At 39.9% G+C, this 27877-nt stretch overlaps 1 protein-coding gene and 1 pseudogene across 1 annotated transcript in view; both read left to right on the top strand.

Annotated features, from left to right (window-relative positions):
• The window catches only part of OTC (ornithine transcarbamylase), a 69364-nt gene that overhangs the window by 12596 nt on the left and 28891 nt on the right, over positions 1-27877 (top strand). The window contains exons 3-4 of the mRNA XM_077889480.1: positions 1398-1479; positions 17706-17793. Of these exons, the coding sequence (XP_077745606.1) occupies positions 1398-1479; positions 17706-17793 (170 nt within the window). The remainder of the gene's footprint in view (positions 1-1397; positions 1480-17705; positions 17794-27877) is intronic.
• LOC144308267 (thymosin beta-4-like) lies at positions 21501-21622 on the top strand (annotated as a pseudogene).

The following is a 27877-nucleotide window of genomic DNA, read 5'->3' as shown; positions in this document are numbered from 1 at the left end:
ACAGCCTTTCCAAAGAAAGAGGGAAAATGAAATATATTAAAAGTCCTAAACTGTAGCTAAGTAATGAAACCACACAATCAAGGTAATTGATTATCACTGAGTGTACAAACATAAAAAAGCATAAAAATCAGTTGTTCAATGACAAATCATTGTACTTCTTTCATGTGGAATGTTGAAATTCATTATTAATTGGATCAGAACCTAAGGAATCATTTCTCTTGACAGATTTTATTTTTATACCTTCATTCTTTTCTCTGTGTGTTATCTATCAAGTTAAAAATAAGGATGATATTTTTTTTCTGGCAACAAATTCAATTGTGGATGACTATCAGATATATGATCCTTAGGATAATGTCCAAAAATTCACAATGATTTTACAGTGTTAAAAATAATTTAGATTAGCAAAGAAACAAGTGGTAACCAAGTAGGAGAAGAGATGGGATATAGTGCTTAGCTATAAGCATTATTCTGCATTTTGAGCACTTGATGTTTGAAACACGCTTAATTAATGCAGCAGCTTCATTTAGACTGCTTAATTGTGAAAGCATTTTTGTGTTCCAAGCTTGTTCAAAAGCACTTTAAAGAGTTGGTTTCAGGTTGAGGAAGTTTTACATGACCTTGGTTTTCTTATCTAGTTCACTAGCTCTCCAAGTTCTGAAAACAAGAGTGACTCCAAATGCTATGAGTTGACATTCCCATATAAGACCTGAAATAAAGAGAAAACGCCCCCCAAGATCCCAGGCCTTTTCTTCATACTTTGTGTATAAGGAAGGTTAGCTGGCAGGAATGTACTTGTTCCAGAACTCATCCTATCAGGAAGTCTATCTACAAGAAGAGGAAGGAGGAAAAGCCCCACCCCACACCCAAACTCTCCAGATTGTTTCCAAATGACTTCCAGAAACAAAGCCTTTGCACTCCCACAGGGATGCATGATAAAATTGTAGCTGGGGTTTCATCTTTAGGAGTCTTAATGCCTCATGTTGTGAGAGAGTAGCATTGTTTCTAGCTGAGAAAACAGCTCTGAAACAATCATCTTCAAGGTCATTGAACATTGATATGGATTTCCATGGATTTAGGTAAAAAGATGGTTCCAGTAGGAAACATTAACATACTTTGGAACAAGTGCTCAGGTTGAACCCAGAGCAACTAATATTTTCTAATTACATGCCATTAAGCTGTAGGAGTTCCTGTTCCTTTCCTCCATTTGATTAGAACATGAAAAAAAAAACATTTTAAATTCACTTCTTAAGTAACATTTTGAATGCTTCTTTGGAAGCAGTGAATATTTATTCTACGTTTTCTGATAATGTAAAGAATAACTTTTGAAACATAATCTTTGATACTGGATACAAAATATATTTTTTCATTTTAATTGTATTCTTGTCCTTAATTTTCAGTATTTGCCTTTATTACAAGGGAAGTCCTTAGGCATGATTTTTGAAAAAAGAAGTACTCGAACAAGACTGTCCACAGAAACAGGTGAGTCCACAGAGAAACTCGCACTTGTGCTGAAAAGGGGGCCAAAGGATGAAGATCTGGAAGGAGTCACCCAGTGGGGGAATCTGTCTTGTTAGCAACCACAAAGGGAAAACATTGTCACCGCGTGTAGCAGTGCAAGGCTCTGAATGCTCTTTCCAATTCTCAAAGAAGCTGTAAGCAGAAAGATTAGCGTCATCTATAGGAATTCCATGAAGAATTGATTAGAAGTCCCAAGGAGTTTTTTACGTACAGTTCAAAATGTGAGTGAACACAAATTCTCAGCCCTCAAACTCATGTGGGCAAGAAATGTCTATTTTCCTAATATGTAAAGACTTTTTTCTTGCTTGTACCAATTTTGCTGGATGGTGGAAACCGAATCTCTGCAATGTTATGCAATCCTCAGTCATTTCAGGGTTTACTTTGTCAATTTAGGCTCTCCTGTCTCTTTCCCCACAGTCATGGCTAAGCCCTGGAGAGTATGTGAATAAGACACCTAGGGCTATGGGGATCTGGGCATTGGTAATCAGGACATCATCATCAAACATTCACGTTGGAGTCTTCTGGGACTTCTTTATCCCCATTGGACCTTGGCTGTCTCCCATTCACTGGAGTTTGCTTCACTTGGATCACAAGACTAAAATATTTCTCGGTTTGACTCTCAACCTCTTGGCAGCTCTCCATGTCATACTGGCTACAGAGATACTGCAAGGCTTTCTCTATCATTCCTTCCTCAGACTGGGTGCCAGGGAGTTTTGTAAAATGTGTTGCCTCCTAGAGCTCTGTGTTAAAAGCAAGACACAGGTGTTATCAGCTCTGGGGTTTCCCAAACTCATCTGAAAATTCCATCATGCTTCCCACCCTTTGGTACTTGGCCTGGGGGACAGACAGCAGGGTACAGTGTCAAATATTTGTCAATTTCTATTTCTGTTGCTGCCTCTCTCTTGCTCTTCTTTTCCCCCTCTCAGTTCTTAGTATTAGAGGGTAGGTGATAAAGCAGGAAGAAAAAACTGGTTCTGACTATTCCAAGATTTCTTTCGAATCTACTGTTTGTGCCTGGAATTGTAAGCTATTGAGACTCAAAATTTCTTCTCAAACTATTATCTCTGTTATGTTTCAAAAAGTCCATTTTGAAACTCATAAGCTATACATCACCGGTTTTCTTTTGCTCTGCATTTCTGCTTTGTTAGACCTCTTTTGAATCAATAACATGACTACCCAAATGGACAAATGGATAGGATCAAGGACAAGGTACCAGAAACAAAACCATATTGGTTGATTCTTCAAATATTTCATCCTATATACAAGCATCAGAGCTTTCAAGGCTTTGTTTGTTTATTTTAGAGAGGGAGGGAAAGATAGAGAGGGAGAGGGAGAGGGAGAGGGAGAGGGAGGCAGAGAGAGAATCTTAAGCAGGCCCCACACCCAGCATGGAGCTTGATGTGGGACTTGATCTCAAAACCCTGAGATCATGACCTGAACTGAAATCAAGAGTCAGACACCTAACCAACTGAGCCAACCAGGTGCCCCATAAAAGTTTCCTAGGATTTAGAAGCAAACAACTACTTCATGCAATTCTTGCCTTGTAATAATCAGTAATGAGGTTCATCAAATATATAGCAAAATAAAATTCAGAGGGATTAAATGACTTGGTAATACAAATAGCACCAGGATTCAGATATCGAAGTCACTTTTCTTACTAATATACTCCCCTTGCCCCTGGAGAGAAGAAAGGAGGGTGAGGGGAACCATATAAGGTGTCACCTAACCTTTAAGTTCCAGGAAGAAAACAGATGAGAACATTCTGCTCTTTAAAGATGGCTCCTTTAAGAAATCATGTTGACATCTGACATACAGTAAAGGAAAAGTGAATATTGCTTAAACCAGTCAGTAATTCTCAAATTCTGCTCCTTTTCAGCATTGGCCTTCTAGGAGTTGAGCAGAATTTTATTTTATCATTAGTACTTAAAAGAGGTATTCTTTTTTGAAGTCATCAAAAGAATGGATTAATACACAGGCATTTCTCAATTTTAAGTTTTTTTTAAATTAATTTTTCTTAGTTGTTTTCTACAACTTTTCTTTATTCAGATGCTATGCTATTTTTGGTGTCAAATATCCTCAAATAAGTGATCAGTTTTACCATTCACATATAATATGGTAGTTAAGCTATTAATAAAACCAAAAGTGAAGACTTAATAAGCCTTTGGGTGCAGACCCTGTGACAAGTGCTCTATATTAATTACAGGGATTATTTCACTTAATCCTTATGACAATTCTATGAGGATAAGACCATTGAGGAAAACAGGCTGAACCAAGTTCAGCAAATGGCCCACAGTCACATTGCTAATAAATGGCAGACCTAGGACTGGAAGCTATTATTAAATGTATTTTTTAAGTATCTAATTTAATTTAGAGAGGTAATAGTCGTGTTTTATTCCAGTAAAATTGTTTCTACAGATGGCATTAAGCATTTTGTTAGATGATGGTTTTCTATGTAGAAGTGTTCTGAAACCTGCACAGAATTGCAAACTGTAATGACAAATACATGAGAAAAGCAACATCTGACCATAAAAAGTTATGGTTCACAGAGTATTCATCATTATCTTCAATAAATATCCATGAGTCTAATTATATGTGGCATCCTGCCAAACTCAACAGGAAGAGAATCTGTCAGAGTAAGTAGTTGCTTTAAATGCTTACAGAAACAGTAAACCTCAACCAAAACCATAGCAGAGCATTTCTATAATGAACATATGTATCTTATTAGTTGTCCTTTGGCACAATTTTCCATCAAAACCTGTTACCTTGGTATTTAGAATGAAAATAGAATGTAATTAAAACTGTCTATTATTGCTTCAGATTTGTGCCAGCCTCCTCACAGGAAAGTCCTTGAGGATTCCATCCCAAGACTGAGTTGCAGAGATATAACTGTATTTCTACTTATCTCAGAGGACAGAATAAAATTGCCACTCAACTTTAAGCCATATTAATTGCTCATGTAATATTTTTATTAAGTGTAACATGCCTACAGAAAAGTGCACAAATCATTAAATATATAGCGTTCAATGAATTCTTACAGTACATACATCCTTGTAACTAATACCCAGATAGAGAAATAGGACATTAAGGGCATTTCAGAAGCCCTCCCTTGTATCTCCTTCTAGTTGCTACTCCCCCTACCCAAGGGTAACCATTATCCTGGTTTCTAACATCACAGATTAGTTTTGCCCATGATGGGATCATTCAGCATATGCTCTTTTGTGTGTGGTTTCTTTTGCTCAGCATTATGCTTGTGAGATGTACCGGCGTCGCTGTGTATAGTTGTAGATCATTTATTCCTCCTCCACTCTTTGTGTATGCCTGCCAGGCAAACTGTGCAATTCTCTCGTGTGTCTACTGATGATTATATTCTTTTATTGCAAATTAATTGAGCAGATAGCCGGATACATTTATTAATCTCGGTAAGTGCAGTAGCTGATAGAAAAAAATGCACAAGGCATCTTAAGAGATGGTTCTTTTCATTATTTAACTGGTATTTCACTTTCAAGGTGACATAGAAGCTGGTGCTTTCCAGCTATTTCAGTTGTATCATCTTTACAAAGGTGACAATATAAAAATCATGATACTATTCTGCAGATATGAAAGTGAAGCACAGAGAGGCTCATGACTGCGTTAGTTCTACCAGCAAGAGCCCTCAGAGCCCTCATATTTCCAGTGCCTGAATTCTATTTATATGCCTCCTTCCAAAGCTTGCAGGGATCTGTGAGGAAAAGAGCAAAATCAGATGTACTCTTATTTTCCCAGGCAGAAATTAAGATATTAATAGAAGAAACCCTTTGTTCAAATATACCCAATGTGAATGCATAAACAAATGACAGTTAACAGCAGAGTTCTCTGGATGAAGGGTGAAAGAGAGAGGAGAGCCCTCTGCCTCTGCCCTCCTCTCCTCAGCAATGGTGGCTCCTGGAAGCTTTTCTGAACCTGTGACAGCCCCCCCTGCCCCCACCGAAGCACTTATCACCAGCCAGGTCTGATAAGCTGGCAAATATTTGACCTGTGCTTTTAAATTGGGGTCTGAGGCTCCTTTCTGACCAGTGACCACAACTGCAGAGGTAATTCCTTCTCAGAGGCAATGTCCCCCCATCTTATCTCCTTTGAGAACTGCTGAAGGCTTAGACTCCTACTTCTTAACATTTTCTGTAACCCCTCTTCCTACCCCTACCTCATAAGTCCAGGCTTGATATGAATCTTCTTTATAGTACAAAGAGAAAAGTGACAAGGCAGCAACCTAATCCTGCACTGTTACAGCAAAATGACTTCTGGTAAAAATGAGAGCATGACTTGGAGTATACCTGCCAGTAAACTGTTTAAACCTTTCTCCATAGCTTTCAACTCTCAGTGACATTCATCTCTGTGCTAGACACATAGTAGGCGCGCAATAAATACTTTATTGATGAATGTGCAGTTTTCACATTTGTATAGGTTATGTATAGAAACAGATTAAACACTCAAGAGTGATTAGTGATTAAAATTATCACTAAATTCCATTAGCTCACTTTACACGTAATAGAAAATTTTGTTCCTTCTGTTAACAATATTAGGAGATATTTGCAAGTGAAAAGAATGGGTCCTCTCCCCAGAGTCAAAATCCCTCCTACATTCATTTAATAAATATTTGTTGAGCCCTTACTATATACCAGTATTTATTCTAGGTTCTTGAGAGTGCTAAATCAGTGAACAAAACAGAGGAAAATTCCTGCCTTCATGGAGCTTATGTTCTAGTGGGTACACAGACAATAAGCAATAGACATACTAAGTAAGTGGATGATAGAGTATGTTGGAAATAAAGAGAAGAATGTTCCTGGAAGTGAGGGCAAAACATGTTCTCCATTATTTGGAATTGGCTTTTATTCTGAGTGAAATGAAGACTCTTTGGAGGGTTGACATGGTCTAACTTGCATTTTAAAAGGCTCTCTTGGACTGCTCTGTTGAAAATAAACTGCAGGGGTTGGGGATGGAGACAAGATAGAAGCAGTGAAATCCATCAGTAGGTAGCTATAATACATGGAGGCAAGGGCCAGAGTGGTAGCAGTAGAAGAGGTAAAAGGGAAAGATTCTGGATATGTTTTGAAGGGATAGCTCACAAGATTTCTGATGCATTGGGTAGAGAAGAGACATTAAAGATGACTTCATGGTGTTTGCCTGAGCAGCTGTGAGCAGGATGGACCAGGTGGAGAATAGAGAGGAAAATCAGGAGTTCAGTTTCTTTGGAAGTATTGAATTTAAGATGTTTGTCAGACACATGAGCAAAGATGTTGAAAAGACAATTAGCTATTAGTTTGGAGTATGGAATTGAGATTTGACCTAGAGATATTTGGGAGTCATCAGCATATAGATGGTATTTCAGGCCACGAAATTGGATATGATTAGAAAGGGAATGAGTATAGATGGAGACAAGAGGACCAAGGACCAGCCTTGAGGGACACCAACATTAAGAGGCCAAGGAAAAGAGAGGCAACCAGCAATAGAGATTGAGAAGGAGCAACTTCTAAGGTAGATGTGAAGGCAAGAAGGTGTGGTGTCCTGGACAGTGTGTGAAGAAAGTTTATCATGAAGATGGTGAACAACTTTGTTAAATGCTGCTAATTTAAGAAAACTGAGAACTGAAATGGTTACTAGATGTATCATTGATAACTTTGGTGAGAGAAGTTTTGGTACAGTGTTGCTGGGGAGGGGTTGGCACAAAGCCTTATGGGGATATGTTTGAGGGAAATGAGAAAAGAGGAACTGAAGAGAGAAAGAAAAAACAAAGTTTTCTTGCAAAGGGAGCAAAGAGTTGAAGGGATACTTAGCAGGGGAAATAGGGAAATATAGAGAAAAATCTGCATTTGTTTTTTATTAATGAGTGAAAAAAATGAGAATAGTATATTCATGATGAATATATGTACGGGAGATAGGAAAGAACTGCTAGACCAATATTCTTGAGTATGCAAGAAGGTATGGCTTCTAGTACATACATAGGGCATGAAAAGTTCATCTATGCTTAATAGGAAGAAAAGCAGAATATATGGGTATACAGCTAGGGAAATGGAGTGGTGGAATGTGGAAGTTCTCCATCTGCTACCATCCTTTCGGTGAGGGATGAAGCAAGGTCATCAGCTGAATGCTGGCTCTACTTTCAAAATATATCTCCTGATATATATATCTATTCTTTTTCTTTTTGTTATAATAAATTTATTTTTATTGGTGTTCAATTTACCAACATACAGAACAACACCCAGTGCTTATCCCGTCAAGTGCCCCCCTCAGTGCCCGTCACCCATTCACCCCCACCCCCCGCCCTCCTCCCCTTCCACCACTCCTAGTTTATTTCCCAGAGTTAGGAGTCTTTATGTTCTGTCTCCCTTTCTGATATTTCCCACACATTTCTTCTCCCTTCCCTTATATTCCCTTTCACTATTATTTATATTCCCCAAATGAATGAGAACATATACTGTTTGTCCTTCTCCGATTGACTTACTTCACTCAGCATAATACCCTCCAGTTCCATCCACTTCGAATCAAATGGTGGGTATTTGTCGTTTCTAATGGCTGAGGAAAATTCCATTGTATACATAAACCACAGCTTCTTTATCCATTCATCTTTCGATGGACACCATATCTCTTCTTAGCCAATCACTCTCATTTCAGTTGCCACCACCCTGGTCCAAGCTATCAACGCTCACCCCGAGTTTTGCAAATGGGTCTAGTGACTGGCCTCTCTGCTTCCACCCTTGCCCCACTACAGATGTTATGTTCAAATATAAGTCCATCATGTGACTCTTCTGCTCTCATCCTCCAATGGCTTTCTGTCTTATTCAGACAAAAGTCAAATTTGTTGCTTCCTCTCTACCTTCCTTCTGTAGCCTCACCTCCTACTACTTTCCTCCTGACAAACTCTGCACCTTCCATGCCAATCTTCTTTTTGTTCCTTGAACCCACCAGTCATGACCTTCCTAAGGACCTCAAGACATGCTCTTTCCACTGTCTGATATGTTTCAGTGTGACTTCCATGACCACATTAAAAATACAGCTCATATTCCTTACATTTCCTATCTCCTCTCCCTCTTCTATTTTTCTTATGGAACTTATCAACATCCAACATATTTTAAATTTACTCATTCAGTTTATTATTGGTCTCTCCCCATTGGAATGTAAGGACTGTGTAAGCAGGCACTTGTATCCTGCTGCTTATAATGCTTTTCTCAATGTCTAGAATATCACCAGGCTCATAATTTTAGAATGAATGAATAAATTTCAGAATTACACTGTGATGCCAGGGCCTACTGTGATCACTCCACAGAGACAAAATGTGCCTTCTACCAAAATTTGGTTTGATTGGTGACATTGAGGATGCCACACATGCACCAAGAGAGTATGGAAAGGTTTGTTACTCACATAACGTGGCTTCCTGTGTAGGGTAGGACTGTCTCCCATACTGGTCTCAAGTAGCATTAGACAGTGGAGAAATGATACTAGCCTGGGCTTTTATTGTGGCTAGAGAGTGGGGCTGGGGAGAAGATTCCCATGCACAGGCCAGGTCTTGTTTAGTTTGAACCCACTGCTAGTGCCAAAGGAGGGGGCATGTGGATTTTCTTAACAGCTTGCCCAGATATAGGGCAGAAGAAGAAGAAGGGAGAGTGATGGTTGGCTTGAAAATTGGTAGCATTTAAGCATCATAAATGGAGTCAGACTCTTTATTATAGGACCCATTGCAAGTAGGATCGTTAGTGTGTTTCAAGTTCTTTGATTCTACCTGGGATGTAACACATCACAACTGCAAGGGATCTCAGGGCTCTAGGCAAATTGCTTGATTTTTAAGATGAAGAAGAATGAGTCCAGATCCACTCTATTGTCCTATCTTTGCAAATTCCAGTGTAAGTTGGCTCAGGGGCTGGCTAATCTATGGCAAGCCCTAAGGCTATAAGTTCTTAAAAACAATCTCTTTTTTTCGTACATATATTTTTTGGAGTTCGACTTGCCAACATATAGTATAACACCCGGTGCTCATCCCGTCCAGTGCCCCCTTCAGTGCCCGCCACCCAGTCACTCCATCCCCCTGCCCACCTCCCTTTCCACTACCCCTTGTTCGTTTCCCTGAGTTAGGAGCCTCTCATGTTCTCTCACCCTCTCTGATATTTCCCACTCATTTTCTTTCCTTTCCCCTTTATTCCCTTTCACTATTTTTTATATTCTCCAAATGAATGAGACCATATAATGTTTGTCCTCCTCCAATTGACTTCACTCAGCATAATACCCTCCAGTTCCATCCACGCTGAAGCAAATGGTGGGTATTCGTCCTTTCTGATGGCTGAGGAATATTCCATTGTATATATAGACCACATCTTCTTTATGCATTCATCTTTCGATGGACACTGAGGCTCCTTCCACAGTTTGGCTATCGTGGACATTGCTGCTATAAACATCGGGGTGCAGGTGACTTGGCTTTTCACTGCATCTGTATCTCTGGGGTAAATCCCCAGCAGTGCAATTGCTAGGTCATAGGGCAGTTTTATTTTTAACTCTTTGAGGAACCTCCACACAGTTTTCCAGAGTGGCTGCACCAGTTCTCATTCCCACCAACAGTGCAAGAGGGTTCCCCTTTCTCCGCATCCTCTCCAACACTTGTGGTTTCCTGTCTTGTTAATTTTCCCCATTCTCACTGGTGTGAGGTGGTATCTCATTGTGGTTTTGATTTGTATTTCCCTGATGGCAAGCGACACGGAACATGTTCTCATGTGCTTGTTGGTCATGTCTATGTCTTCCTCTGTGAGATTTCTCTTCATGTCTTTTGCCCATTTCATGATTGGATTGTTTGTGTCTTTGCTGTTGAGTTTAATAAGTTCTCTATAGATCTTGGACACTAGCCCTTTATCTGATAGGTCATTTGCAAATATCTTCTCCCATTCTGTAGGTTGTCTTTTAGTTTTTTTGACTGTTTCTTTTGCTGTGCAGAAGCTTTTTATGTTGATTAATTCCCCCAATTGTTCATTTTTGCTTTTGTTTCCCTTGCCTTCATTGATGTATCTTGCAAGAAGTTGCTGTGGCCAAGTTCAGAAAGGGTGTTGCCTGTGTTCTCCTCTAGGATTTTGATGGATTCTCATTTCACATTTAGATCTTCTATCCATTTTGAGTTTATCTTCGTGTATGGTGTAAGAGAATGGTCCAGTGTCATTCTTCTGCACGTGGCTGTCCAATTTTCCCAGCACCATTTATTGAAGAGACTGTGTCCTTTTTCCAGTCTTTCCTGCTTTGTTGAATATTAGTTGACCATAGAGTTGAGGGCCCATTTCTCGGTTCTCTATTCTGTTCCATTGATCTATGTGTCTGCTTTTTGTGCCAGTACCACAGTGTCTTGATGATACCAGCTTTGTAGTATAATTTGAAATACGACATTGTGATGCCTCTGGCTCTGGTTTTCTTTTTTAATATTCCCCTGGCTATTCAGGGTCTTTTCTGATTCCACACAAATCTTAAGATGATTTGTTCCAACTCTCTGAAGAAAGTCCATCGTATTTTGATAGGGATTGCATTGAACATATTGCCCTGGGTAGCATTGACATTTTCACAATATTAATTCTTCCAATCGATGAGCATGGAATATTTTTTCATCTCTTTGTGTCTTCCCCAATTTCTTTCAGAAGCGTTCTGTAGCTTTTAGGGTATAGATCCTTTACCTCTTTGGTTAGGTTTATTCCTAGGTATCTTATGCCTTTGGGTGCAATTGTAAATGGGATTGACTCCTTAATTTCTCTTTCTTCATTCTCAGTAGAGAAATGCCACTGATTTCTTGGCATTGAGTTTGTATCCTGCCACATTACTGAACTGCTGTATGAGTTCTAGCCATCATGGGGTAGAGTCTTTTGGGTTTTCTATATACAGCATCATGTCATCTGCGAAGACGGAGAGTTTGACTTCTTCTTTGCCAATTGGAATGCCTTTTATTTCTTTTTGTTGCCTGATTGCTGAGACTAGGACTTTTAGTACTTTGTTGAATAGCAGTGGTGAGAGTGGACATCCCTGTTGTGTTCCTGATCTTAGGGGAAAGGCTCTCAGTTTTTCCCCATTGAGAATGATACTCACTGTGGGCTTTTCATAGATAGCTTTTAAGATATTGATGAATGTTCCCTGTATCCCCATATTCTCAGGGGTTTTGATCAGGAATGGATGCTGTATTTTGTCAAATGCTTTCTCTGCATCTATTGAGAGGATCATATGGTTCTTGTTTTTTCTCTTGTTGATGTGATCTATTATGTTGATTGTTTTACGAGTGTTGAACCATCCTTGCATCCCGGGGATAAATCCCACTTTGTCATGGTGAATAATCTTCTTAATGTACTGTTGGATCCTATTGGTTAGTATCTTGTTGAGAATTTTTGCATCCGTGTTCATCGGGGATATTGGTCTATAATGCTCCTTTTTGGTGGGATCTTTGGTTCTGGAATCAAGGTAATGCTGGCCTCATAAAACCAGTTTGGAAGTATTCCATCCCTTTCTATCTACTGGAACACTTAAGTAGAATAGATATTATTTCTTCCTTAAACATTTGATAGAATTCCCCTGAGAAGCCATCTGGTCCTGGACTTTTGTGTCTTGGGAGGTTTTTGACAACTGCTTCAATTTCCTCCCTGGTTATTGTCCTGTTCAGGTTTTCTTTTTTTTCCTGTTCCAGTTTTGGTAGTTTGTGGGTTTCCAGAAATGCATCCATTTCTTCTAGATTGCCTAATTTGTTGGCATATAGCTGCTCATAATACGTTTTTAAAATTGTTTGTATTTCCTTAGTATTGGTTGTGATCTCTCCTTTTTCATTTATGATTTTATTAATTTGAATCTTTTTTCTTTTTAATAATTCTGGCTAGTGTTCATCTGTCTTATTAATTCTTTCAAAGAACCAACTCCTGGTTTTGTTGATCTGTTCTACAGTTCTTGTGGTCTCTATTTCATTGAGTTCTGCTCGAATCTTTATTATTTCTCTTTTTTTCTGCTTAGAGTACGTTTTATTTGCTGTTTTTTCTCCAGTTCCTTTAGGTGCAAGGTTAGCTTGTGTATTTGAATTTTTTCCAATTTTTTGAGGGATGCTTGTATTGCGATGTATTTCCCTCTAAGGACTGCTTTTGCTGTATCCCAAAGATTTTGAGTGATTGTATCTTCATTTTCATTAGTTTCCATGAATCTTTTTAATTCTTCTCTAATTTCCTGGTTTACCCATTCATCTTTTAGTAGGATGCTCTTTAACCTCCATGTGATTGAGTTTCTTCCAAATTTCTTCTTGTGAGTGAGTTCTAGTTTCATAGCATTGTGGTCTGAAAATATGCAGGGGACAATCCCAATCTTTTGGTATTGGTTGAGACCTGATTTGTGATCCAGTATGTGGTTCTGGAGAAAGTTCCATTTACACTTGAGAAGAATGTGTATTCAGTTGCATTTAGATGTAAAGTTCTGTAAATATCTGTGAACTCCATCTGGTCCAGTGTGTCATTTAAGGCCCTTGTTTCTTTGGTGATGTTCTGCTTAGAAAATCTGTCATTTGCAGAAAGTTTCATGTTGAAGTCTCCTACTATTAGTGTATTATTAACTACATATCTCTTTGCTTTAGTTATTAATTGATTGATATACTTGGCAACTCCCACATTAGGGGCATAGATATTCATGATCATTAGGTCTTCTTGTTGGATAGACCCTTTAAGTATGGTATAGTGTCCCTCTTCATCTCTTACTACAGTCTTTGGGATAAACTTTAATTTATCTGATATGAGGATGGCTACTCCTGCTTCCTTTTGAGGACCATTTCAATGGTAAATAGTTCTCCACCCTTTCATTTTCAGGCTAGAGGTGTCCTTACATCTAAAATGAGTCCTTGTAGACAGCAAATAGATGGTCTTGCTTTTTTATCCAGTCTGATAACCTGTGTCTTTTGATGGGATCATTTAGCCCATTCACATTCAGAGTAACTTTTGAAAGATATGAATTTAGTGTCATCATAATACCTATTCAGTCCCTATTTCTGTCAATTATTTCTTTGTGCTTCCTCTTTCTTTTACAGAGTCCTCCTTAATATTTTTGGCGAGCCGATTTGGTGGTCACATATTCTTTCAGTTTCTGCCTATCATGAAGCTCTTTACTCTCTCCTTCTATTCTGAATGAGATCCTTGCTAGATATAGTATTCTAGGCTGCATGTTCTTCTCATTTAGGGCACTGAATATATCATGTCAGACCTTTCTGGCCTGCCAGGTCTCTGTGGAGAGGTCTGTTGTTAATCTGATATTTTTCCCCATATAACTTAAGAATCTTTTGTCTCTTGCTGCTTTAAGGATTTTCTCTTTATCTTTGGAATTTGGAAGTTTCACTATTAAATGTCGTGGTATTGAACGGTTTTTATTGTTTTGTTGTTTTTTTGTTTTGTATGTGTGGGCTCTATCTCCTGGATCTGAATGCCTGTTTCCCTCCCCAAATTAGGGAAGTTCTTCAGAAAGAAGAATACTTTCTGGCCCTCTCTCCTTCTCGGCATCTTCTCAAACCCCAATTATATGTAGACTCTTCCTTCTGAGGGTACCTTTTATTTCCCTTAACCTTTCCTCATGATCTTTTGTTTTTCTCTTTTTTCCTCAGCTTCCTTCCTTACCATCAACTTGTCTTCTATGTCACCCACTCTTTCTTCTACCTCATTAACCCTAGCAGTTAGGACCTCCAGTTTGGATTGCATCTCATTTATTTTTAATTTCAGCCTGATTAGATCTCAATTCTGCCATAACAAAGTCTCTAGAGTCCTTTATGCTTTTTTCCAGAGCCACCAGTAGTTTTATGATTGTGCTTCTGAATTGGCTTTCTGACATCAAATTGAAATCCATATTCTGTAACTCTGTGGCAGAGAGTACTGTTTCTGATTCTTTCTTTTGTGGTGAATTCTTCCTTCTAGTCATTTTGTTCAGTAAAGAGTGGCTGTATGAGCAGGCTGAGCCAAAAATATCAACCACAACCTAAGCAGATTCTACCCTAGATGATTCTGGCAAGGTCAGAGACCAGAAAATGAAAAAGATCAGAACAAAATAAAACAAAAGTACCACTAAAATGAAAAACATGTTTGAAAACAAAGTAGTAAACAAACAGCCAAAAACCCCAAAGAAGAAAAAAGAAAATGAATTAAAGGGAAAAAATAAAGAGGAAAAAGGAAAAAAGGGGGGGAAGAGGGACTGAGGGATGGTGGTGGTGGAGAAGTGGCAGTGGAAAGAGAATGTAGTCTACTTGAGGGGTCCTAAAGGATGATCCTCTTGGTTCTGAGTGTATTTTGTTCTGTATATTAGAAGATGCTCAATCTCAAATTTATATAAACCAGCAATACTCATAGAAAGCCCCACCACTGACCACCAAAACATATACAAGTTAAAAGAGGGGGGCAAGGCAGCCTGGGTGGCCCAGCGGTTTAGCGCCTCCTTCAGCCCAGGGCCTGATTCTGGAGACACAGGATTGAGTCCCACATCAGGCTTCCCGCATGGAGCCTGCTTCTCCCTCTGCCTGTGTCTCTGCCTCTCTCTCTCTCTCTCTCTCTCTCTCTGTTCCTCTCATGAATAAATAAAAAAAATCTTAGAAAAAAAGAGGGGGGCAGAATGGGAATGAAGAGAGAATATAATCTCATAGAATGAACCAGTACAGTATTCCAGTTGGTTCTGGGTGCATGCTGGTCACGTTTTAGAAGGTATTAACTTCCGCCGTTGTAGAACAAAATGAGGCAGAAAAACCAAAAACCACAAAACAAAGAATCCTACCTTGTATATCTCCCAAAATTAAATTGAGTATGTCGAAGGGAATCTAGAAGTGGAAAATATATCTAAGACATGTAGTTGTAGAAATATGAAAGTCAAAAAGGAAGAAACTTAAAAATGAAGAGCTGGTAAAATATTGTAGTTAAGGTGGAGAAAGAGAAAAAATATTGGAAATTTTTAGTCATACAAAAATGAGTTGTACCGGAAAAGGGGGGGGGGGAAGGAGGGGTACCCTCTGGTTCTATATACTGTAAATCCTTCCACTTCCCCTGGAACTTTCCAGCACTGCTTGGTCAAGAACTTGCTCTTCTGCTGTTCTTCCAGTGGGTCTTCTGGGGGGAGGGGCCTGCTGTGCTCTCAGGTGTGTGCACCTGGGGGAGCTGTCCCGCCCCCCACCACGTGCTGGGCTCAGTGGGAGCCGTTGACCCCATGAGGCCTCTGTTCCCTGGCGGCCCCGCCCCGCCCCAGGCAGGAGGTGACACCAGGAGGAACACCACCACTGGCGGCAGCCAGCTCCCCAGCCCTAGAGTCAGCTCCCGCAGTAACTACTGCAGCTCCCCTCCGCACTGGCCTGGATGCTCCCGGGGCGGGTGGCGCTGATCTGCACAGTTCGGGGGCACCTGGCAGCAGGAGCGTCCTCGCTGTCCTGGGCCCTCCCCGCCTCCGCCTGTCCTGGGTGGAGTGCAGGATCCTGGGCTGTGTCCCCCGGCGCCCTGGGATCCGGGGCCTGCGCTTCTGGAATCGCGCTCCCAGCCCCTGGATCCCCAAGGCAGCAGGCGCAGCCCCCTCCTCCTGGAGCTGCCGCCTGACCGACTGGCTTTTCCCCGAGGCCCCGCCAGGCTTGTGCTCCAGCCCTTTACCAAGCTCGGCCCGCGGTGTGTGGGGTGCTCTCCCCTGGGTGCACCTCCTGTTAGTGACCCTGGGAACCTGGAGGCTCCACTGCCCCTCCTGGGATCCTGCCCGAGTTCCCTGTGAGCACTTTTCCCTCCGGGAAGAATCTGGGCCGATTGTTAAAGTTCCCGCTTCTCCGGGGCTAGGCTTTCCCCTCCCAGAGACTCTCGCTGCCCCCTTTGTCCGGCTCCTCGCGGGGGCCCTCCCCCACTGTATACTTTTAATTTTTTTCTGCCTTCCTACCTTGTTAGAAGAGAAAATCCTTCTCTCTGTAGCGTTCTCGCTATTCTCTCTTTAAATCTCAGGTTGAATTCGTAGGTGTTCAGGATTTGAAAGTTATCTAGGTAAGTTGGGGGGCGGGGACAGGTGACTTGGGGACCCTACTCCTCCTCCATCTTGCCCGGCATCTCTTAAAAACAATCTTGAACAAGGTTTAAACTCTTGACTCTCAGAATGTTTGTCTATACAGTTCTTATGGTAATACTACTGTGCTTTTGTTAGAATAAAGGTTTCAATGGAAGAATGTTTATAAAGGGCCCGCCCATGGTAGTGCTCCATGAATAGTCATTGCTAGAGTCAGAACACAGTACCCTCTAGGTAAAATCCATTTGGTCTGGACATATTTAAGAGAACACTCTTGAATAATATAAGTAGAATACAGTTATTTCATTCCATTTCAGAAAGAACTACTTACTTTTTCTATTTTTTTGACCTACAAACTCTATCAAGGTATAAAACATTCTCATTGGGGTGCCTGGGTGGCTCAGTGGTTGAGCATCTGCCTTTGGCTCAGGTCATGATCCTGGGGTCCTAGGATCAAGTCCAAGCAGGAAGCTTGCTTCTCCCTCTGCCTATGTCTCTGACTCTTTGATGAATAAATAAATAAAATCTTTAAAAATATATATAAATAAATAAAACATTCCCATTACCCTAGAAAGTTCACCAATGCTCCTCCCCAGCCAATCGTCCTCTCCAGAAGCAACTGCTCTTTTATTTTCTGCCACTCTATGGTAGTTTTTCCTGTTACACAACTTCATATAAATGGAATTATACATTATCTACTCTTTTGTATCTAGCTTCTTTCATCTAGCAATAATGTTTGTGGGATTCATCCATGTTGTATGTATTAGTAGTTCCTTCCTTTTTATTACTGAGTAGTGTTCCATTGTAATCCATGATATCCTATATTACAGTTTATTTTTCCATTTTTGGGGGATGAAAATCATTATATATTTTAAAGAACCAAAACCAGGCATGGCTTCCAAAAGTGAACAGTGCCCCATTATTGCCAGGTTCTGAACAATAAAGTAGAGAAATGGGCACACATCTGAAGGATAGTTGAGTGCTTTTACAGAAAACTTCATCTACCTGTCTCAGTTTCTCATGTTGCTTTACCTGGGAATTCCCTACCAGAGACATTAGAGAGCTTCAGTAAGATTGACTTTTCCATTGAGATGGTGCCAATTCCTCATAATTTTGTTTTCTACTTCAGTTCTTTTTTTTCAAAATGCTATTTTTTCCTTTTTCTTTGCTTGTAGGTTTTGCTCTTCTGGGAGGACACCCTTGTTTTCTTACCACACAAGATATTCATTTGGGTGTGAATGAAAGTCTCATGGACACAGCCCGGTTTGTAAATCTTTTTCTCTTCAAAGTTTATTTCAGAATTGATGAATTTCAAAAAGAAAATATGCTTCTCTTTAAATAAGGTTTTTGTCCTCTCAGCATCCTTTATACTGTTCTGTTTCCTCCTTTCTCTCTTTACCTGATGTTCTGAATGCTTCTCCCCACATCATCTTAGCAATTTGAAGAGGTTTCCGATTACAAAATGTCGAACTTAGGGAAACTTAGAATGCATCAGGTGTAATTCATATTTGACAGTTGAAGAAACAGATGTCCACGGAAACCGACATGTTCAATGACACATAACTAGTTAGCAACAGAGTAGGTAATAATATTAAGTATAATATTAATAATATTGAGTAGTTAATAATCATTATAATATTAATAATGATATTAAGGTAATAATATTAATTTATTGAGCATTTATTGTATGTTAGGCATTGTTCTAAGTCATTTAATCCTATAACAATCCTATAACAATCCAAATAGATTGGCATAAAGAGGTGAAACAACTTAATTAGGAATGTACTAGCTACTATAAGATAAAATCTCAAAATGCCAGTGGCTAACATAGTGTGGATATTCCTAATGGGTAAGAAGGAAGGCTTAATTATTTATGTGGCTCTTCAGGGATTCTGGATGAGGATGGCTCTAGCATTCTCAGTGTGTAGCCTCCAAGACTGTCCTGGGTGTTAGTTAACATCCAGCCAGAAGCTATGGGAAGAGAATATGAGTTTGGGATACTTGCTTCAAACTCACCTTAGCAGAGAAGTGACATAATCACTTCCACTCATAGTCTATTGGCAAGTACTAGTATCTCACCCCTACTCAGATAAAAGTCAAGGTAGGAAAAGCCTCTTAACCATTATACCATAAAGACTGAAACATAGGCTCCCTAATTCCCCAAGCAATGCTGTCACCATTATATCGTGTTTGGTTGAGAAATACAAAGCAAATGTCTTTGTTTAAATATTTCACCCTTGATATCAAAGACTAATGACTTTTTTCTGAAAATGATATGCCATAAGTAACTCCTTATGACACTATTTATGGCAGCTGCCCTAGTATATACTAAAGAATCTACCCAATTTGAATTGCTAAAGAGTTTTGAAATAAATCATCTTTAAGCCTTTTAGTGACATTATTTCAGATGGGACAATGTTAGTATTTGGAAATGTTGTGTTCATGTTCTGGAAACACGGAACTAAAAGAATAAATAAACATAAATGAGTTTTTTTTCCAACTATGCTGCCACTGACTGGGATTACATTTTTCTAATAATTCTGCTTCCACAAAAGTGAACTAAACTTTATTCAAAAGCAAATATTAAAGCTGGTTAAGGGAGGAAGCCAGGGGTACATCCAGGCGAGAAGTTTCAGTGGGGATCTTCCATATAGAACCAAGTGAACGATGGTGAATAAATCATGTGTAAAGTAGTGGTTGGAAAAGGATAAAGTTAGAGGAATAGCTGAGTATCCAATAAAGAGTTAAGAGGTACAGATTGGCAGCCAGAAAGAGGTCAGGACCCAGAAATCAGGACCCCAAAAGTAAGAGACAAATAATGAAGCATGGGTTGAAAGCTAAGAATGAAAATAAACATGTTCTTTGCTGTGCTTGCTCTCCACTCAATTCCCACTGCAAGTCCTTATTAAAGGAGCTCTACATAGATTCTGAGAAAAACAATCTGCTCACAAGTTCCAACATAATTGGAATCTTTTGCTCTATATAATTAGTTCCATTGCTACATGGATATATGGATACATAAAGTGGATCCACAGAATTCATTCTGATCATTCCATTTTATCCAAAACATTGAATAAAAATAATAGCTCCTCCCTAAAGGGTGGATTTCTTGTACAATTATCTCTAAATCTTTGTAAAAACCTTAAAAATTACATATTACTGGCCAGTTTTATAGATGACAAAACCATGACTCAGAAAAGTAATGGAGCTTAGCAGCTAAGTCGGCATTTAGATCATTTTTTTAAAAGGCCATGCTGCTTTGATTACCCGCACTACCTTTTATATATAGCCCACAAGAGGGGCAGTGAAATACATTATGGAAAACATCAGCTTGCACTGCCATGTTTGATGATTCACTAGGAGGATTCATGGACTCAGCATATAGTCATAATACTCACAGCTATGATTTACTACAGTGAAAGTATACCAAGCACAATCGATGAAGGGAAAAGGCACATGTAGCAAAATCCAAGGGAAACCAGGTGTAAAATTCCAAGAGTCCTTTCCCAGTGGAGACACTCAGGACATGTTTAATTCCCTTAGTAATGAGTTATGATAACACGTGTGAAATGTTGCCAACCAGGGAAGCTCCTTAGAGATTCAGTACTCAGGGTTTTTATTGAGGGCTGGTGTCACATAGCATCCTCTGTTTGACACATACCCAAATCCAGACTCTCAGAAGGAAAGCGGATATTTACTTTAAACCATACTGTTTGTAAAATTTTAAAAAAATTAGTCATAGTGAGCAACTCTCATCAGTCCTGGAACCTTCCTCAAATCAAAGTTCCCAGATCACACCCAAAGGCCAAACCTAACATGCAGACCTTTCTCTTTTTAAAAATTTTTTAAGACTTATTTATTTATTTGAGGGGGGTAAAGAGGGAGGGGCAGAGGGAGAGGATCTCAAGCAGATTCCAAGACTCCTCACTGAGCACTGAGCCTGACACAGGGCTCCATCTCAAAACTCTGAGGTCATGACCTAAGCGGAAAAGATAAGAATCAGAAGCTCAACCGACTGAGCCACCTAGATGCCCCACACAGGCCTTGAAAAGGCTATCAGTTAGGCATGGCTTGAAAATCAAAAGGCTTGAGACTGTGATTCATAGGTGCAAACTTCCCTGGATCTTAGTTTCCTTTTCTATAAAATGAGGGTGTTCTGATCCTTACGGTCCAATTTATACTCTCCAGTGCATGTGAATGTATTAGATATCAAGTGGTGGTCCTTACAAGAGGTGTATCCCAATGCAGAAAAATGCAGAATTCTGGGCCCCACAATCAGAAATTCTAATTCAGCAATGAGAGCTCAGATAGTTTTGAGGAAATTATACTTTAACAAGTTCCTCAAATGGTTCTGTTTCCTGGGTGGCTTTGTGAAATCCTGAATGAGAAGGCTGTGTAGTAATCCTGGGGTGTTGTGCTGTTAATCTATGCTAATGTGTGAGTGAAGGGAATGCTAAAGAAGGGACAGCTAATAAAATATTTATATGGTGTCATGATAACTGATTGTGAAGGGTACAGTGATAGTGGATGCAAAATAATTTCAGATTTGTTATTCTTAAAATATATGGATATGTTAGCAGAAGCAGAAAAGTGAAAGGAGTTTCTGCTTTGGAGACAAGGTGCTAGATTAGGTGTTAGACATATTGGAGGTTGAAGCTCCAAAACAAACGTCCACCAGCCACTGGAGATAGACCTTGGGTGAAGTTGAGAGCTGGATAAACAGAACTGTAAGCTCAGTGGTAGAAAATGAGCTCCTGAATTTCCTTGTGGGAGAATTGGAGAAGGCTGAACCTTGAGGTGCAGTGAGGGAGGGGGAGAAGGAAATACTTAGAGTCCAAGGAGAATAAGGATAGTGCAATAACAGAAAAGGCTAAAATGGTAAATGGGGATGTCAGAAAGGTGGGCATACTAGCTACTGCAGAAGCAGACTTTCTTTTGTGTACCTCATTGCTGCTTAATCTGCCAAAATATCTGACAAACCAGATATGGCTGAGATTCAGAAATTCAATAAATCTAAATTGAAGAAGACAAGAGAAATCCACTGCCTTTCACAGAAGCAATTGAACAGGAGAAGCGAAGAAGTGAATCTTAATGACATCTACCCTGCCAATATGTACCATACAATCCATAGCAATTGCCTCCTTGCTTTTCCTGGAAGTTAAACTTTGTAAGATGCAAAGAGATTGGATGATGTTTAAATGACAGTGCTGGCCTTTTCAAATCAAGAGAATAGTGCACACCTGACACTGATTGATGGCATTGCTTCTCCATCTGCCTGTCCGGCTACTTTGGGGGCCTGGTGGAATAAAAAAAAAGTGCCCATTGGTGAAAGAAGAACCTAAGGGGGGAATACAGTGAATGTGGAAACAAAAAGAAAAAAAAGGCAAAACTGGGCTAGTCTCCTAAAAGCTGTTAAGTGCAATTTCCAAAGTGTTAATTATTAAGCAAATGACTTAATTATTCATTTATTCAAAAATATTTATTGAATGCCTAGTTTTTCTTCCAGGAATTGTTTTAGCACTGAGAATAAAATGATCAAATCAAACAAAATCTCTGTTTGGGTGGAAATTATATTTTAGTGGGAGGAGGCTTGCACTAAACCAATAAATAAAGCATGATGAGAATAGCAGGTTGGCGTAAGTGCTATGATGAAGCAAAAGCAGGGTGATGTGTGGGTGGGGTGGGGGTTACTGTAGTTAGGGTGGTCAGGAAGGGCCTCTCTGAGGAGATGACATTTGGGAACTGACTGAAAAGACAGAAGCAGGTATGCAAACCTGTGGGGAAAGCATTGCAGACAGAAGGAACTGCTGGCACAAAAGCTTAAGGCAAGACCAAGTTTCATGTATTCAGGAACAGAAGGATAGAAAGCAATGTTTAAAATTTGCAAGTAAACATATTTTAGATCTTCAAAGAATGAAAAAAAAAATACCCTCACAAGTTGGTCCTGTTTCAGCCATCAAAAGAAAGGTAAATCAGACCAAGAAGTACCTTAATATGCCATCAAAATAAAATGTACTGCTCTTTATATTCTTTTTTTAAAGATTTTATTTATTCCTGAGAGAGAGAGAGAGAGAGAGAGAGAGAGAGAGGCAGAGACACAGGCAGAGGGAGAAGCAGGCTCCATGAGGGGAGCCTGATGTGGGACTTGACCCCGGGTCTCAAGGACCAGGCCCTGGGCCGAAGGTGGCGCTAAACCACTAAGCCACCTGGGCTGCCCAGCTCTTTATATTCTTGATTACAAGAATAAAACCTGTCCATTCTTCAAAATACTGTGGGCAAATTCTCCCTAGCTAAGTCTGAGTTCAGTATTGTGTAATCTGAGGGTGCTAATGAGGAATAAGGGAAGCACTGAGACATTGAATGATATTTTGTAAAAGCTGGTGTGTCAGGGTCCCCAAGATCACCCCCAAGTTCAAGAATTCATGAGGAGGGCTCACTCATAGGACATAGCATATGGTTATAGTAATGGCTGAGATCCATTACCAGGAGAAAAAAAAAGATACAAAGCAAAATCAGCAAAGGGAAAAGGTGCATGGTGTCAAGTCTGGGGGAGACCAGGAACAAGCTTCCAAGGGTCCTCTCCCTGTGGAGTCATACAGGACATGCTTAATTACTCCCAGCAATGAGTTGTGTCAACACATGTGAAATGTTGCCTATCAGGGAAGCTTGTTAGAGACTCTGTGCCCAAGATTTTTATTGAGGACTGGTGACATAGCACCCTCACCCTAGCATAAACCAAATTCTAGACTCCCAGAAGGAAGGGAAGTGTTTGGCATAATCCACAGCATTTATACAATTTAGGCAGTGAGCTATCCTTACTATTTCCAGGAATGGTGGAAGCCCTGCAGAAGTTCAAGTTCCCAGATGCCAGCCAAGGGCCAACCCTGGAAGTAGGCCTTTCAAAGACAGTCATCTCAGGACTGCTGTGTTAATTCATTTTATGCACCACTGGGCTCTCATCTCTTCTGGATTTTGCTAAATGTCCTTCACCTAGATACACTCTAACTGGTAAGGGAGTAAATATTGCACCATTAGGAGCACAGCTTCAAGATTTGAACTGTTTCCTTAGTTCAGGGTGGATCCCTGTAGGGCCAAACCCCCAACAGACAGAATCAATCATTGCTCACTTCTCTATTTTGGGAAGTCTCTCTTAGCAATTCTTTTCTACCCCCTAACATATCGGAAGACACACACACAAAATACTTTATTTTTTTCATTTAAATTTGCTTCAAATTTGAGGATGTTTTCAGATTTTGTCAATTCTCTGCTGGGGTTAAGAGTTGGACAGTACATTTTTGCCTTCACTCTGGGCTTGTCCTTTTATTTTTTATAGTTTTTTTTAAAAAAGATTTTATTTGTTTATTCATGAGAGATACACAGAGAGAGAGGCAGAGACACAGGCAGAGGGAGAAGCAGGCTCCATGCAGGGAGCCCCACGTGGGACTCAATCCCGGGTCTCCAGGATCACACCCTGGGCTGCAGGCAGTGCTAAACCGCTGCGCCACCAGGGCTGCCCTGGGCTTGTCCTTTTAGATATGACACCAGAAATGACACCTTAGCATGACTATCACGGATACCTAGGAAGTTTAAAATCGGATGGAACTTCACAACAGCAGTGGGACCTTCTCTCTCCAGATTCAAGGCTTTCTGTGCCTTCCATAATGATAGCTGTTGGTGCCTAATGTTCTGAGTCCACAGCCAAAAGGGGCATAATAGGTTCACACTCATTTTCACTTTCATACAGCACCTTAGTGATATAGCTTCAGGAACCATGTGTATGAAAGGCTCCATGGAAAACCAAACAATGTAACATTGTTCTACTCTAATTACTTTCCCTATAGATGTAATTTGCTTATGGTATTGATTGCTAAAATGTATTCTACTAATATAAAACTAGTAGAAAGGAAAATCAGCATAAACCTCTGTATTTGTTTCTTAGGGCTGTCATACAAATTACCACAAACCTGGTGGCTTAAAACGACAGAGATTATTTATTCGTTCACAGTTCTAGAGGCTAGAAGTCCAAAATCAATGTGTAAGCAAAGCCATGCTTTCTCTGAAGGTTCTGGGTAGAATCCTTCCTTGCCCTGCCTAGCTTCTGATGGCTCTCAGCAATCCTTGGCATTCCTTGGCTTGTAGTTGAATCACTTCAAACTCTGCCTCTCTGTTCACCTGGGCTTCTTCTCTGTATGTCTCTGTGAATCCCCTCCTTTTCTTATGAGGACACCAGTTCTCGGATGTATGGCCCGCCCTCCTCTAGTATGACATCATCTTAATGAATTACTTCTGCAGAGACCCTATTTCCAAACAAGGTCACATTTTGAGTTTCCAGGTGGCTATAAATTCAGGGTACACTATTCAACTGCCTACACAATCACACATCCACATGCCCCCGCAACAACATGGAAAGGTTTCAAATCATTGTCATTCTGATGGCTCAAACAAGGGAAGTTACAGAGGGATTTGTGGATGAGGCACAGTCCTCAAGAGAAGGAGTGAACACTGTCATATTGAAAGGAATGCTTTTTAAAAAGCTGCAATACTATTATTAAAGGTATTTATGAGGCTATTATGCTGAGTGAAGTAAGTCAATTGGAGAAGGACAATCATTATATGGTTTCACTTAATATGGTGAATATAAGAAATAGTGAAAGGGATTATAGGGGAAAGGAGGGAAAATGAGTGGGAAAAATTAGAGAAGGTGACAAAACATGAGAGACTCCTAACTCTGGGAGATGAACAAGGGGGAGTGGATGGGGAGGCGGGTGGGGGGGATGGGTGACTGGGTGACGGGCACTGAGGGGGGCACTTGACGGGATGAGCACCCGTCACAGGATGATGCCAACATACTATATGTTGGCAAATCAAACTTCAATAAAAAATACAAAGGGGATCCCTGGGTGGCTCAGTGGTTTGGTGCCTGCCTTTGGCCCAGGGCCTGATCCTGGAGTTCTGGGATCGAATCCCGCGTCGGGCTCCCTGCATGGAGCCTGCTTCTCCCTCTGCCTGTTATCTCTGCCTCTCTCTCTCATAAATGAATAAATAAAAAATATATATAAAAAAGGTATTTATGCCAGTGATATTAAGACTGAAAAAAGGCAATCTTTCTTAGGTTTCTTACTGAAATGTTTTAAAATATTGCACCTCATTAGGTACTAAAGGATTGGTGTATCTATAGATTGAAAATATGATATCTCCATGAATCTTTACAGAGTTCACCAAAAAGCTAGCAGGCATGGCAGTTGTATGTCCTTGGGTAAATGGTAACAAAACCCAGCCCTTCACAACATGATCAATGACTCTTCATAGTATAGAGGCAGTTTGCCATAGTGTAAACTTCAAGGGCTTTGAAGCAGGGCTGGGCTTCATTTTAAGTCACAACTCATGCCACACTGGCTCTGTGGTTTGCCCAGTTGCTTCCAAGTCTTAGGTTCCACAGCTGTAAAATGGAGGTACAAATACACTTATCTCAATGAGTTACATGAGGATGAATGAGATAATGTTTATAAAGGACAGCCACACGGAATATATTCAGGTAATATTGATGGAACCAAGTTATGGCCTGATTCAATCTCAGGAAAGCTCTGATTAAATTCGAGACATCACTGGGGTCTCCTATTCAGCTTACCGTGACCTACCACTGAGACTCCTATAGCTCACTTTGAAGAGGTCATTCTCAATGCCATTATGCCCTACCCATTTATCCCTGAGGTCCTCAAAACTAGGTACTAATACTTAAATCAAAATAATCCGGCCATTATAGAAGCTTTTGTGAATAAATTGCATGTGGCAATTATTCAACCTCCCTGGATTTCCTCCAACACCAGCCCATTTGAGAGGAGCCCATCTAGGTTTGCTAAAGGTATTATTTTGTTTCCTCATTATTCTTATATTGATAGAACTAAAATTATAACCTGGATAGAGATATCAGAGCACTGGAATATTCTCCCTCCTGGAGGCAGACTCAGTTAATAAGTTTCTTCCCTGACCAATTTACACTGGGGATAAAATATATGTCTCCTCTAAGGCCTTGGCTTGCTTCAATAAAAGGTAAAAATATGAAATATTCATTTTTAAATAATTATAGATTTCTCAGTGGCATTATGCACAACCCAAAATTCCTCCCACTGCTTGACAGTCAGCTATTCAACTGATTGGAGGTGTCACTAATAACAAACTGAAATTTGGGGTGGCACACAGTCTTATTCAAGGCAGGATATGGACAAAAGGAAGACTGTGTGGCAGGATCCCATGAGAATACAAGTTCTGTTTGCCTTTGGCTTTTGCAACACATTTACTGTGTTTCAATAAGTTTAGGAATAGCTCAACTTCTAACAGTATCAGGATTGCTGTATGATTGACCATCTCACCAATATCCATGTTTGCTCTTAAGATCTGGTCCAGCACATGATTGGTGTTTTCTTTTTTGTTTTGTTGCTTCTTTAGTTTTTCAGGTTTTTTGGTTTTGTTTTGTATCTGTTCACTCAACCACATTGACTCTGCATCAGGCCTTCCTGGGGCCATGGGGGACTTTGCTTATGGTATTTTTTGCTTTGTTTTGCTTTATTTCGTTTTGGCCTTCTGAGTGTTTTAATTAATTCCTAAAATTTTTTTTTTGATCTTATACCAAAGGGAAACATGTAAAAGAATAGTAGAAATTCGAGGTCAGAGTGTCTTTATGGGTTATTTAGATCAACCATCTTCTTCATGCCTCCTCCATACCAATTTCTTTAAAATTGTTCTCGAGCTTCCATGAAAATATCCTTTATCAGGGCACTCTACATACTGTGCTATCTTGTTTCATTTTTATGCAGTCTGACGGTTCCTATGAGAGTTTATACAAACTGAGAGTTCTCTTCTTCATTAAATTGAAATTGGTCTTATTATGACTCTTGTCAGTGTTCTTCTGTTCAAACTCATGTATTTTAATATATTTGAAGGCTTCAATTCATTGCAGTTATTATTCCTATTGTTGCTCAAATTATCCCATATTTGGCCAATGTGACCTGTCCTCAAGTTGGCTGCTGGGTCATTTTGACATACCTCTATTAGTCTTTGATAACTCCCTTACTGCTTGATATGGCAAGATGTTCCAGGCTCGTCTTGTACATTTCTTTTCCAAGGCCAAGAATTAGCCATTGCTCTAAGAAGCCCTAGTTCATTCTCAATTACTTTCAAAATCATGTTTGGAAAAAATGTTCTTATTTGAATGATATGAGGGTTTTTTCTCTGGTTATTACAGTAATAGTCCTTTTGGTAGAAAATACTAAAAGAGATGTAAAAAGAGAGAGAGAACCACCAATACTGTCATTTTTCTGAAATAATCAATGTTAACATTTTATCTCCT

Source organism: Canis aureus, chromosome X (assembly GCF_053574225.1).
Source record: "Canis aureus isolate CA01 chromosome X, VMU_Caureus_v.1.0, whole genome shotgun sequence".
NCBI classification, from domain to species: domain Eukaryota; kingdom Metazoa; phylum Chordata; class Mammalia; order Carnivora; family Canidae; genus Canis; species Canis aureus.
This window is presented reverse-complemented; position numbering and strand designations above follow the sequence as displayed.